A 15,573-nucleotide genomic window follows, 5' to 3' on the forward strand; every position below is an offset into this window, starting at 1 on the left:
TATGGGAAGAAACCCCATATCTATATAGTGAGTGTATGATCCCCTTGTATAAGGATACCCTTGCTAGCCTTAATCATACTTCTGGTGAAGCATGAGTCAGATCGCTTGGGGCGAAACAAGTACCGTAACGAATGTCCTGGGGCAGTCTGACATCTTCGAACCCCGAAAAGTACTTTCTTCTGCCTGTCCATAGTGATAACCCAGAAATTGTTCACTCTAGCTTTTCGTCGACCTTGGAAGACGATGGTGGACTGAGCAGCACATGTACATGGATGAAACAAGGTTTAGTATTGGCGGTCGAGCCTCTTGGCATGATAGCAGAGCCGTTAGGTACTATGGTGGAGTGAAGCTCATGGCGACGCTGCAAAGTTGGCAAGCGGTGTAAAAGATCCCTGGCGTTCACCACTCTGGTCGGCAGGCGGTGAGCAAGCCCAAAGAGAAGTACTGGGTGATGGAGCGGATACTATTTGAGCAGGCGGTGAGACAAGCTGTGAATTGTCTTTTCGCAAGCACAAGATCCGGTAGGCGGTCAGACGGTTGCTGTCGAAAACAAACATGGGCATTCCAGTTACGGCAGGCGGTGCGTCTTAATATCCTTGTCGATTCTTTCGTATCTTAAAGCTTTCGCAAGCTTATTTGATGGCACACTCATTTAGTCTCAACACTGGCTGGTAAATGTAGACGACTATTCTTGGAGACTCTCAGCTCAATTGTGAATTACTTTGGATACAGCGCACGCCATTTACTGCCTATAATGACGTTCACGAATCACAGCGGGCGGACATCACAAGAGTTTTAGAACACCTGGAAGAATGATGAAGAGGCAAAACCCAGATTCAATTCAATGATTTAGCTTCGTACTGTAATGAACTTGTAATGTTTGCATACTTCGACCCTGGAATCGGCGAGAAAACTCGCGGTGAATACCCTTCCACGAAAGGTTTTCTTCCTTTTTTAAGTGGCGCAAAAGTCGATCTTCGGCTTCTGAGAAGCGCGGTTTACGCCTCCTCGGTGACCGTGAAAGGCCCGCTTCAGGCAACGAAGGACTCGAAGGCTGGAGAACCTGTAGTGGGTTTCGGCATCGATGGCAAATACTCGCGTCCTCAAATTGCATCGAGATAGTCACTTTTTCAGCCTCGACAACGCGCTTAAAGACAAGGTTGGCCAACGGTGCGTCGGGTACGGAAAATTCGTCGAAGGTTGCGAGAATATTCTCATGCGATGCGTTCTCTGACTGCGGAGGGCTCACGCCACCAATCTCCTTCATGTACTCTGCAATTTGCTGTGACTGTCTTTTGGATTTTGGTGTATGATTCGATGTTCTCTGTGATCTGCGAAACCGTTTGGATGCTCTTGTGTCCCGGACGGAATCCTCATGCAAGCAGGTATTGCGTCGTTTGTGACCGAGCTGGCCGGACGAGTCTGAGTGATGGTTCCGCCTGCCGAATGGTCTGTCTTCATCTGGAGACATGTCTGGGCGTTCATTGACGTTACTTTCTGCGTCGGACTCAATCTCCGCATAGCCACCAATAGGAGCCTTGACCCTGCAGGACCGGCGAAGAGCAGGAGTTGAGCGAGCCGGAGATGGAAAAGATGAGGTCGAAGGGGTTGGAGATGGAGGAGCCGTCGGGGAGATTAGAGCTGCGTCTTCAAAATCGTCGACCCCTTGAGGCGCAGTTGACGATGCCCGACTGGTCGAGGAGGGTTCAGCAGCGGACTCAGGCTCAGCCTCGGCTGTTGAGCTGCCCAAATGTTGGTCGACAACGGAGACTCCTATGGTTTCAGGGGTGGTTTGGCCGGGGACGGGTCGACCGATATCAGCAAGCGTAACGCTATATCTTCTCTGCCTGGATGGTGTTGAGGTAGACGGTGACAATGCCCGAAATATCGAGCCATCTTCAGTGGACTGCATTATAAAGCCAGACATTCTAGAAGCAGCCATGACATTGCCGGAGCCCTGTGGGGTTTGCTTGTTGCTAGTCCTGGGCGACCGACAAGATTCCAGCCAGGCTGGAAGGGCGCTCCTCGGTGGACCGCTTGATAGATCGATTTGCTGCTCCCGCCTAGAAGGGGAGGTGGCGTTCTCGCTCTGCGTCTCCAAGGTTGTCTCTGGTGTAAATGCGGCGTGATCATCAATTTGCCCGGAGCCAGCCATGTAGGGTTCAATTTCACCGGTAAAGCCTGACTCTGGCAACAAGTTGTCTGAAGCTTCAGTGAGCACAAGGGGTTGAAAAGCTGTGACATTTGGCACTCTGATTAGAGAGTGGGCCACTGATGTCCCAGCCGCCATGCTCTCAACCATCGTGTCTGATGTTGTGGGCTCATTGACCGGGACAGAAGAAAGTCTATCAAGTCCGACGTCGCCGACAATGCTGCTGGAAGTGCTGTCTCTGTTTTCAAGGATGTTACCGACTGGTCCTACACGGACTTCGGAAGTAAGATCAACAGGGTCGATGGTAGGGCTTGTCACTCCATGGAACGTGCTGGATGCAGTCGCAAATTGTATCGGGACTTCCCCCATAACAGAGAGACGTTTGCTAATGCTTCGGTTTTCTTTGTTTTTGGATGCTCGGTGATTGACTACCGGCGTCGGTGGTTGATAGAAGCAGATGTTGTCCAAGTTGACTGACATGACTGGAGAGAATTTGGCAGATTGCAAGTGTAGACAGTAGAATAAAGAGTATGCTCAGAGCGGAATTTGAAGACGTCTTCTCCTCACAATATATTTGTATATCCTGGCCGGTGTGTAGGGTTGTCTACTTTAGCAAAGTTGGCCTATCCGTCGGAGTGCCGATGATCTTCTGCGATTCCGTAAAGGGGATCCGAGGTCGTGCTCACCGCTTCTTCGGCCCCTCTTGACTTCAGCTCATCATTCCCTAGCCCACTTGCCGAGAGTACTGAGTATGAAAATGTGATCCGAAGTTCAAGCTTCCCCTTGCAATCCTTCGTGAGACTCGGAGTCGCCGACTGGCGGCATGATCACACGACTCTCGCTTAGCGAGAGAGGCAAGTGTGAAGATCCAAAAAGGGGGCATCTCCGCATGGGCCGTACTCCTTTTAATTCAAGCGGCATACCCGAAAAGATATAGTGGCCGAAGTATAGTATGAGGTGTACGCAAGGAAAGCCCAAAGCGTCGAGGAACCGGACATGTACAACATGCGGTTATCAATACATCCCCAAGACCCGTGATTGGCATATTGTACCGAACAGGAGATGCATTCGAAAGGGTTGACAAAGGTTGGGCAGGGCGTGCTGGCAGCCGAATAGGGGCGGCAATCACGGCTGCCTGAGCAGTATCGGGAGGCTTCATGTTCGATCATTTGCATCGTCATGTAATAGGTGTTCGGGTTGACACGGATGTCATTGGCTTATTCAGGACACCGAGTTATTGAGATATTGCTGTATGCTTGCCGAATGCTTGCTTACCATTCTCTGTACACGCTCAGTATGTGGTCTTGATCATTGGACGTATGCAGCGAATCTGGACGAGTCAAGGCAAAGAGGGTATGCCCAGTTTGGCCATACTCCAAGACATGTCCATGGCGGGAGGGGAAATGAGGAGCGACGAGACGAGGTCAAGCAATGAAGATAGTCGGTTTGTCATGCCGGCATCCGTGTTCCAAATAGAAGGTGGACGGAGAGGCCAAGAAGCAGCGGTGTAGTGGAAGAAGTTGTAGACGGTACGAGGCAGCATTTCTACAAGCTGGCGTGATGAAGTATTTATAAGCGCAATTCGGTGGCATGCAAGTGTAGAGCGGCGAGGACGCTATACCCAAACAGGTGTGCCGCCAGACTTGGAGCGGAAGCAGCGACTTCTCTATTACGATTTAAATAATATTCTAATATTATTATTTAAAACTATTTAGTTTATAATATTATAAAAAAATGAAGACCTATATATTATTATATTTTTATTTTTATTATTTTAATTACTTATATTATTAAGTATTATTTAATATAAAGTAAACAGTATTATATAAATAATATATAATTACTTATAATAATAAATAGGTTTTATAATAATAATAAAAATAGATAAATATATATATATATATATATATATTAATACTATATAATCGATATTAAGACCTACCCGAGTAGTTAATAAAAGTAGTATATATATATAAATATATATAATCATAAAAATATAAATAATAAATATAATAATTATAATTTTAATTATATTATATTTCGTAAGATATTCTAAAAGCTAAAGGAAATAATACTACTTTAAAATAAGTAAATATAAATTTAATAATAATATAACTATAAATAATACCTATATTTTAACATAAGACTTCTATATTTAATAATATTAATAAAGAGTTAAATAATAATAATCTTCTATAGAATAATATATCATTCTTTAATAATAATATAAATAGATATATAAATATTACTTATTATTAAAATATTCTTTATTATATTAGTCTTATTTTAAAACTTAGTTAATTAAAATAAATATTATAAATATATATATTATATATAAAGTTTATATTTTAATTAAAATAAAATAGAAAGTAAACTAATATTAGTTATATATTAAAACTTTAATTTTATAATATAATAATAAAATATAGAAGTAGTTTTAAATCCGTTCTATATTAGTTCTAAATTAATACTAAGAAACTACTTATAATAAGTATTTTTTAAAAAGATAAAAATATAAATTACTAAACTAATTCCGAACTATTCTTAAAACGATACCGAACCGGTTTTAAATTACTTATTATTATTTTTATTTTTAGCTTTAATATTATCCTTAACTTTAGTATTTTTCGTATTATTTATAATAAATTCGGGATACGGCCGGTAATAAGACGCTAATAACTTAGTAATCGGTATACGGTTCGTATTATAAAAAAACTTTTTAAAAAGCAGAGCCCTTACGAAGGACTCTATAAGCTTTAGTCTTATAATATATTTATATTTATATTATAACCTCGCTAATTAAATACTTATAGCCTAATTTTTTATAATTCTAAAGCTTTTACTTCTATAAAATAATTAGTATAAATAATAATAAATTACGGAAATAAACGGAACGTTAACGAAACGATACTTAGTTATTAATAAAGAGCTATTAATATTAATAAGCTATAGCTATTTAGAGTCGACTACTTAACCCTATTCTATCTAAAAGAACGAGCTTATTATAGGGTAAGTCCTATCTAAATATTAGTATTTATAAAAGAGCTAAATAAAAAAGATAATTAGGGTAGATTATTTTTATAAGCTAGTTACCTTATTAATACCTCGAGGACTTTATTTATTATAAACGGGGCGTTTATTAATAACTAATTACTAAACGTACGAGGTTAAGGCGCGTATAAAGGCGCAAATAGTACTAAAATAGCTAGTTTAGTAGACCCTATAAGCTTAATAATAACTTATTTTTATAAAATAATAAAAATAATAGTTAAAGATCGAAACTAAGAACGGCGTTAATATAAGGAGCTTATTTAATAACTTACTAAGTAGCTAGCGACGTATCTAAGTTAACGAGAATACGAAAAGCCTCTTTTTTATAACTATAAACTAATTAAAAAAGAGTTTACGAGTACTTAGGTAATAAACTAAATTATTATTATAAAAATAAGTAATAAGCTTTGTGTAAAAAGTACTATAAAATAGTATATTAAATAGGCCCTATTTAAAATATCCTTATTATTATAAATATAATAGCGTAATTATAAAAAAAGCTTTTAGGATCCCCTCTTTTAAAACGACTTCTTAGCGTTTATTTATTAATAATACGTAGACCCTAAGACTTAGGAACGGAAATATTATAAAGAGCTAAGGATAAAGAGGCTAAAAAAGGGCTAGACTCCTATTTAGTTCCTCGCTAAATAATTAGTAATTTATTATAACCTAAGTATAAAAAATATAAAAAATTCGAAGGTAGAGGTATATTAGTTCTTTTTTAAATTACTATCTTAGCTATAGGACGATTTAATTCGTTATAGGGTTTTAATTAAGAGAGTACGTAATATAGCTTACGAAGCTAATAAATTATAGTTATTAAATTAGTAAAAGGGTAGTAACTAGTTATAAAAAAATAATAAAAAGAGGTTATATTTATTATTAAAGTAATTATATTAAATATCCCCTTTTTATAAAAAAAAGAATAAGGAGAGCTCTAAAGGGCTAGGCTCTAGGGACTTATTAAGAGTAATATTATAAAAGTTATATAATAAAAGTACTCGCACCGAGCTATTATAAAAGCGTTATAATAACGATATTAAGTACTTTACGTATAATAAAATAGGCTATATATTTAATAAGTACTAAAAGAATAAGTTAGGAAATAGGGGCGATAATAAGCTAACGTACCCCCGATCGAAGCTAACGTTAGTAATTATTTAACGGGTTATTATTAAGCCGAGAGTTATAAAAGTCGACTTATTAAAAAACGAGTAAGTATAAGTAATATACCTAATACGCTTATACTAAGTATTAAGAGGGTATTAATAAGAATAATTACAAAGGGTAGGGCAATAGTTCTATAAGGGGTTATTAAAAAGCTAGTAGAAGTTAATATAAATATATACTCTAAAATAAATATTATTAATACTAAGCTCGTAACTTACTTAGGGTTAACCCCGGTTATTACTATAGCTCCTTTATTAAGGAACTTTTAGGGTAAAACTATAAGCTAAGGAAAAGCTTATTAATTAACGCTCTTCTTTATTAACTACTATAAGTAGCTAAGGAAGATTTAGTAACTATTTACCGTAATTAATAAAAATAAAAGAATAGTAAACCTCTTACTATTATAATTATTAATAAGCTAAGAGGGCATTCGTATTAATATAATAACGAATATATAATTATACGAGCTTATTTTAGTTATTAAACTAGAGGTAATAGTTTATAATATCGTTAAGAATTATAAAAAAACGTACGTATTATATATCGCTATTATAAAAAGTATCGTAAGGGTAATAGAGACTAAACTATAAGGGGGTTTATTATTAGAACTTTAATTAGAAATAAAAACGTTTAACGAGTAGTTAATAAAAGAACCGTAGCTATATAGCGGGATAGAATACTTAATTAACTTAGTTCTAGGTACTAAACTACTATATAGTCCTATTTATCTATTAAATAAGAAATAACTTAATAAGCTTTGCGCATATATTACTAAGAACTTAACGAACGGTTATATTATACTTTTAGTTAGTAAGGCTAGGGTACCGATCCTTTTCGTATTAAAAAAGGACGGTACGCTATACCTTTATATAAACTACTATAGGCTAAATAAAATAATTATAAAGAATTAATACTTACTACCGCTTATTAATAAGTTCTTAAATAGGTTTTGTAAAGCAAAATAGATTTTAAAAATAGATATTAAAAATACTTATTACTATATCCGAATTAAAAAAAAAAAACTAATAAAAAATAGCGTTTAAAAGCTAATATAGTTACTTTAAGTATACTATTATACTTTTTAAATTAACGAATATACTTACGACGTTCTAAGTATATATTTACTAAGCGCTCGCTAATTTTTTAAATACTTATTATATAATATATATAGACGATTTAATAATTTATTTAATAATAAAGGAGTAGTATATAAAGGATATTAAAAAGGTCCTCCGACGTTTATAATTATATAGGCTTTTTACTAAATTATTAAAATACTTGTTTTATTAAAAGAGGGTCGAGTTCTTAAGGTATATTATTATACTAAAAAGAATCGAGATTAACTCGTTACGAGTACGAACGATTACTAATTAAAAGGCGCTAGAGTTTATTAAGGATATTTAAGTATTCTTAGGGTTTTATAACTTCTATTAGAAGTTTATTATTAAATACTTAAGTATCGTTATACCGATAATAATATTATTAAAAATAAAAAAGGGGTAAATAAAGGATTTTTAATAAACTAAGGAAGTAAACGAGGCGTTTAATTAGCTAAAGGTCGCTTTTACCTTAGTAACCGTACTTACGTACTAAAACTTATAACGTATTATATAAGTAAAAACCGACGCTTTAGTTAAAGCTATTATAATAATTTTATTATAATAAATTAATAAAAAATAGTAACCCGTTACTTATTAATTATAAAAGCTTTTAGATACGGAGTAATAATAAGCTATAGGCTAATAAGAACTACTTATTATAATAAAAAGGCTAGAATACTAGGCTTACTATTTCTAGGGCCTTTTATAAAAGTTTATAGTTCTAACGGACTACTAAATACTTAAAAAAGTAATTAGTATACTAGCGCGGGACCTTTAAAAAAGGCTTGCGAGGTAAGTATATAAATTATTAATATTTAATTTTAATTTAGAATACTAGCTAAGGAAAATAAACCTAGCGGACGGTCTATTTAAAAAGCTAGACTATATAAAGGGGGAAGTACTTTATAAGGACGTCCTCCCTATACTAACTTAGAAACTACGTCTTATTAACAAACTACTACCCAATATTTAATAAAAAATAATTAGCTTAAAAAAATAAAATAATATTACTAAAATATACGTTTAAGTAGTTAAAGCCTCCCTTTATAATCCTAGCTAGATATTAACTAGCTTTAAAAATAAAAAACTATTTTTTTTATATTAATAACGTACTATAAAATATATTAATAAAATAGTAATAGTTACTACCGTAACGACTTAAAATAAAAAAATAAGAGAGTTATTAGTAAACGCTCGTTAATAGTCTTATAAAAATAAAGAAAAGTTAGATAGAGCTAGGGTTATTATACTAAAATAGTATATCCTACGTCTTATTATAAAAAAACTTATAAAAAATAAAACGGTATTCGCTTTCTATTTCTTATTAAAAACTAAGGAGCTCGTTAAAAAACTATAAACTAAAAACGAGTTTTATATATTATAATTAATAAGAGTTCGCGCTATAATTAGTAAACTAAGAATATATTTACTTAATAAATAGGGTATACTATTTTTTAAAAAAAGACTCGTTATTCTTTAAATAAAGTCTTTTTAGATAGAGATTTTTTATTAATATTACGACGATTATAGGGTAAGTTATATAAGAGCTACGAAAACTCTCGAGTTAATTTAAAAAAAGTTTTATTAAAAAAATATTTAACGAGATATCTAAAAATACGTTAAGAACTATAAATATTATTTAAGAGTTATAACCTTAAGATATAAGCCGTATAAGTAATTATAATTACTATTACTATTCTTATATTTATTTTAAAAAATATTTATAAACTTTATTACGGGGCTATTATTAAGCGCTCATAATAACGGCGTAGAGTATAATAATATCTTAATTATTATTTATTATATAATAAAGTTCGCAAAGTTCTTACTTATTATTAAAATACTTAACGTAATATAAATAATAAATATCCTATACCGGGAGGTCGAATATAAGTTCGGTATACTAAAAAATATTATTATAAATAAAAATAAGCTCTTTATAAGCGTATTTTAAAAAGAGTTTGCTAAGGAACGGGCGATATGTTACTAATTATTTACTACGTATTATTTATAAACGGACGGCTAAATAGAGCGGACCTATTAAATATTAAAAAAGTATTTAAGGATCTATACTAAGGGCTTACTAAATAAGTAAGTAATATAGTTAAAAGAGGCCGAGTTTATATATAATAATAACTAATACTCTATTATAAAAATATCCCCGTATATAGTACTATACGGCTATTACCCTAAGTACGTTAAATATATATTTAATTATAAAACTATAGTTTAGGGGGTTTAAAAAAGGGTTTAAAAAATTAAGGAGATTAGGGCCTAAGCTACGTAAGCATAAGTATAAGCTTCTAAGAGCTAAGTAGCTTATTATAATAAAAAATATATTCTAAAAGAGTTTAATTATAAAGAGGTCGTTAGCTTATTAATAAAGAATATACGATTTAAAAATAATAAACTAGCGCTAAGATATATTAAAATAATAATAGCTAAAAGGGTAAAAAAATAGGCTTACTAAGTATATCTACTAAAGTAATATCAGAAAATATATAATATTTTCTTAGTTTCTTAGCTTAAACTATAAGGAAATTACTAAATAGTTAGTAACTAAATAGCGAATCTCTTAGAATTAGAGAACGAGTAAGACGTTTAAAAAATTAAAAAAATTATTACGATATAAAGCGAGGAAAGAAACTTACGATATTTTGTTAAATAAGCTAAGTAGTTTACTAAGTATAATATATAAGAGCTTATTAAATATCTTAAAAAAGTAATAAAAATAATTAAAAAATTCGAATACTATAAAAAAAGAGTATATATAAAATAGGATAATAAACGTTAAGTTCGTAATAAAAAGTTATTAAAAATAAGTTAATTAATAATACTTTATAGAACCCTTTTTATCTAGCTTAGTATAATTTTTTAAAAAAAAAATATAGTATTATAACCCTTAGTAATACATTATTAAGAAATTACTAAGATCTAATTATATAGGGAGAGTAACTTACGTAATATTAATAATAATAGTAGCGGCTTTAGTATATACTTCTAAAACTTAATAATTAATAATAATAATCTACTTAGTAAATAAGAAATAAAGAGGCTTTATGCGCATACTCGGCTAATTATTTAGAATAAGGCCGTTAACTTTATTAATACTATAATAAATAAAAGGGAGGTAGTTAAAGTTATATAGAGTATTATATATATTAATAATAGCGGTTTATAAAGCGTTCGCCGCTTAGTTACTATTAGAAATTATAATAAGAAGTATAATAAGAGCTATAATAAGAGGTATAATAAGAGCTATAATAAGAAGTATAATAGGAGCTATAATAAGAGGTATAATAGGAGCTATAATAAGAGGTATAATAAGAATAAGAAGCGAAGTAAGGGGTATAACGCTATTATTATTAATAACGGGTTAGGAAAAGGGGACGTTATCTAAAATAACGCTCTCGTAGTCCTAATTAAACTAAGGGGCCTTAGTAATATTAATATTTATAAAGAATATATTAATATCGAACTACTTATTACGACCCGTAGCTTTAACCTTAGTACGAATAATAGCCTCGTTAAGCTATTATAAAGCTTTTATTTAGAGCGAGAGGAGTATAATATTAGCTTTATTAAGATTTAAAATAATATAACTAAGGGCTAGGGTACCCTCGTTTATACTAAAGAGAGCGTTATAAGTAAGTATTAATAAGTTATTAATATTAAAGTAATAGCGCTTATTATAACGTTAAAAAAAAGAATTCTCTAAGTTATTACCGAGCTCTTTAAATTCGGTATCTTCGTATTAAGGCTTATTAAATTTAAACTTAAAATCGTCCTACTTATTATTATTATTAAAAATATAGTTAGTAATAAAAGTACGCTTCTTAATAAGAGTTCGAGTCTTAGGACTATAAGAAATAGGAGTAGCGCTATATATAGTAATAGTATAAATAAGTACCTTATTTACTAAGAACTTAGTAATATATTTATAAAAAGTAAAAAAAATAAGAAACTCTTAAATATATATAATAGTAACGCCCTTAGGAATCTCTTTATAATACTAAGCTAGAGCGTTAAGGTTATTTTATAAAGCGGTTATATAGCTATTATTATAAAAGTAAGTTAGCTAGAAGTAACTAAAATAAAAAATAATCTTAGTCTTATTATTAATATTAAAAATACTAGCTTAAAAAGAGAAATCTAAGTTAGTAAAAAGAAAATTTACTAAACGATCGCTAACGACTTACCGTAATTAAGATTAATAAGTTTAAATACTTATAGTTAGTAACGAGCTTTTAAAAAGTAGCCTATTTAAAATAAACTTTTTTTATTTTATTACTTACTAACGGGTTAGCAATATAAGTAGCGACTTTTTCTTATATACTAATAATATAGCTAAAAATATAAAAAACGTAACTACGTTTATAAAAATTAAGGCTACCTTATTCCTCAGTATTACGGAACTTTATAAGGGTATTTTAAATAAACTAAGCGGCGCTATATAGCTCCTTAAGAACTTAAGAAATATTATTAGTTAATATTTTAATAACGGATTAGCGAGGACTCGATGACTTATAGTGGAATATTTCTTTTTATTAATCTAATAAATAATATACTTAATAACGTAAGTATTAGTAATATAAACGAGCTTATTAATATTACGATATATACTAGCTAAGTAGCGTATATAAAGAGTACTACTATAGAGACTGCGGAAGCCCTTTTTAAAATTATATTTTATATTAAGTATATTTTAGATATATAAAATAGTAAATATTTTAATAAATACTTAGTAATAATATAGCAAGAGAGTTATAATTAAGAAACGATACGGAGTTAAAATATTATAAAAAAAAAAGTATAGTTATATAAAAAAAAATTCGTAAAACGGTTACTAAATAAAAAGGGGAAAAAAAAAGTAAATACGTAACTAATAATAAAAAAAAAATCTTTTATTATACTTAATAACTTAATAATAATAATAACCGCGAGGCTAGGTAGGCTCTTATATATTATAATAATTAGAATACTTTATTACGAATATATATTACTAACTTAGTAACTAGTCGGCGCGCTATTACTAAATAATAATAATAAGGTATTCGTTAGATAAGGGGATAAGAGTAATACCTTATTTTTAAATAAAAAAGGATATTATTAACGCTTTATAGAATTTATTATAAATAACGACGTTAATAGTTTTATTATTAATATTAAAAAAAAATATTATATAATAATTTTAAGGACTAAAGTTACGTAAAGGGGGAGTAATTATAATAAATTTAGGATACGGCCGGTAATAAGATACTAATAACTTAGTAACTAATATATAGTTCGTATTATAAAAGAACTTTTTAAGAAGCAGAGCCTTTATAAAAGACTCTATAAGCTTTAGTTTTATAATATACTTATATTTATATTATAGCCTCGCTAGTTAAGTACTTATAGCCTAATCTCTTATATTATTATTATTATTTTTATTTATAGTATTATTAGAATCGATTATAATAAGATTCTCTTAAGTAGAAATATTTTTAAAAAAAGAGGTAATAACTTCCTCTTTTTCTATTTCTTTCTTAACTTAGGAGAACTTTTATTAAAGCTAGTAAAAACTATTAGGCTAAGAGGGGGGATAGGCTAGATAGTTTAGAATTAGTTTATAATTAGTTTTAAACTAGTTTTAAAATAACTTATACTTTTTTTAAAAACTATAAGAAGTATATTTAAACTTAGTATTTATATTAATAATATGACGTATAGTAACTATATTAAGCTAAGTAAAAAGTAAAAATTAGTTTAAAATAAGCTAGGAATTACTTTAGAATTATTTATAACTTCTTTACCTCCTTTATTATATATAAAGACTTTTAAGAGGGGAGTAGGAGATCTAGCCTTTTTTTTTTAAAAAGAGTAAAGAGGGGGCCGTAGACTTTACGGTTTTTATAGACCTTTTCTAATTTATTATAAAAAGCTAAATAAATAATTAATTAACTAGTTCTAAACTAGTTTTTAATTAGTTCTAAAATAGTTCTAAATTACTTACTTAAGGCTTTATTATTTATATTAATAAAGTTAGTACCTATTTTATAGTTCTTAATATATATTAAGATATTATTAACCTTATACTTATAGATATAAGTATAAAGATTATTTTTAAAAATAAATTAAGTTTTTTAGGAATTTAGAATTAGTTTAGGATTAGTTTTAAATTACTTAGGAATTACTTATAGTTATATAAGTAACCTTTTTATTATTAACTAAAAATCTATAATATACTTTACTAAGTATAAGCTTAATCTTATTATTTTAAATAATTTTAAATTAGTTCTAAACTAGTTCTAAACTAGTTCTTAATTATATACCTTATTATATTTAAAAAGGGGTAAGTTCTTATAGCGGATAGGATTACTCTTAGGGCTAGGAATACTTAAATAGTAGTCCTAGTACGCTTTTTATTTAGAATTAGTTCCGAATTAGTTTAAAAATAATTATAAAATACTTCTAAAAAATATAACTTACTAAATACTTATAGGAGATTATAATAGGTAGAATTAATTTAGAACTAGTTATAAATTAATTAGGGAGCGAAAAGGTAGATTAATAACCCTCTTTATAAAGGGCTTAATATAGATAAGTAATAAATAGGATACGAAGCTAATAGGGGTATAATAGGGGCTACTTATATAGTAAGGTAAGAGGTATATAATTAGTAATATGGGTTATAATTAGTAAAAGTAGTCTATACTTAGCTAAGGATTTTCTAATTAATTAAAAATCCGCTTAATTAGTCCTATAGTAATTAAACTAGCTAATTAGAAAATTAGTTAGGTTACGTCCTTTTTTTTATAATTAGGTTAGGTAACCGGGGGGGCCATAGGTTAGTTTACCTATGTTCACGCCAGGAGGGCAGCGAGGACGGATAGATGTGGCGCGAGTGGCCTGCAGACGGACAGGCCTAGTTCGGGCCGGTAACACTCGGCCGGTTCCCCGCCGTGCCCGTCTGTGGGCAGATATTGTCTGTCTGAGCATGACTAATGAGCGGATGGGCATGCGAGAAGTTGGTGAGTGGTGCTTGGCTCCTCCTCAGTTCCAGGCTGTTGGCCGCGAACCGGTGCCAATACTCGGTATATCTATGGGCATGTCAGGTTGGTCGATGCTTGCCTACCGATTGGTGCAGGTGAATTTCGACGAGGATAGTCACGTAGACATGGGTAGCAATGCAGGTTGCCGTCACGATGGCAGCATGTTGGAACGCGTGGTTTGTGCTTTTTTGCAGGGTCGCAGCCGTATCCGTAACGCGAGAAAGATGAAGGCGACGTGTTGGCGTTGGTGAGGTTGACTATGATGAACTGTGTTGGAGAGACCGATGAGCATGATGGGAGATGGCAGAGTGCGGATACTTGAGTTGGAATAGATGTACGGAGTACAGATTAAATATTGAGGAGCTGTAATAAGGTCTTGAAGTAGGTGAGGTGCTCCGTAAACGTGATGCTGTGACATGTGAGCAATCGGGTTGTGCGTCTGTTTTCTCCTCTGAAGCAACGCAAGTGCAGCGACGCAATATCGAGTCCACCAGTGAGTCTCGACTGGACATGCTGCGTCACAGTCTGTATACGTAAGTGGATGAGATGGACTTGAGGCGTCGCGATTGTGTTGGTAAGAGAAGTCCGTTTGGTGATGGTTGAAGTTGCGTGGATTGTGCCCTTATGGTCCATCTTCCCGTCTCATTCAGTACCTTACTCACGGCAGGTTTCGAGAAGTAGTTCCAGGCTTGAGTTAGCAGACGAGATACATGTCGAGACTTGGAGGCTGAAAGAGGGGCCATTCGGGGTCCTTTTCCCCGCTCAGATGGCCCTCTTCGCAGTCACGCAGTGCACTTTAGGCAAGGTAAGTAACTAAGGAAATCGCGGCAAGCGCTGGGATGCAGCTGTCACCGAGAGAGGAAGCCAACCTAAGGTGGGGACCTCAAGCTTACCTAAGGCACCAGGAACAGCGAGGCAAGGCAAGGCTGCCAAGGGTGCGTAATGAGGTCCTGGAGCAGGTCTTCTGACATCAGATGTATCTCCACACCAGCTTTGGCACGAGAGATACTTGAGAGCTCACCTTCCAGGCTGAGGTCTCCTCGCCGGCTCTCCCCAGCAAAGGTGA

At 32.1% G+C, this 15,573-nt stretch overlaps 2 protein-coding genes across 2 annotated transcripts; both read right to left on the reverse strand.

Moving 5' to 3' along the window:
* Positions 1 to 841: 841 nt before the first annotated feature.
* CABS01_15081 (uncharacterized protein) lies at positions 842 to 2,632 on the reverse strand (the record flags this gene model as incomplete). Its single annotated transcript, XM_060548419.1, has 1 exon — positions 842 to 2,632. One exon carries the CDS (start codon positions 2,630 to 2,632, stop codon positions 842 to 844), a length of 1,791 nt encoding a protein of 596 aa, XP_060392098.1.
* Positions 2,633 to 14,274: 11,642 nt separating this feature from the next.
* Positions 14,275 to 14,475, reverse strand: CABS01_15082 (uncharacterized protein; the record flags this gene model as incomplete). The annotated part of the gene is made up of 1 exon (XM_060548420.1): positions 14,275 to 14,475. The coding sequence occupies one exon, from the start codon at positions 14,473 to 14,475 to the stop codon at positions 14,275 to 14,277; it is 201 nt and encodes a 66-aa protein (XP_060392099.1).
* Between the last annotated feature and the right edge of the window lie 1,098 nt (positions 14,476 to 15,573).

Source organism: Colletotrichum abscissum, assembly GCF_030869225.1.
Source record: "Colletotrichum abscissum strain IMI 504890 chromosome Unknown Scaffold_62.1, whole genome shotgun sequence".
Classification (NCBI taxonomy): domain Eukaryota; kingdom Fungi; phylum Ascomycota; class Sordariomycetes; order Glomerellales; family Glomerellaceae; genus Colletotrichum; species Colletotrichum abscissum.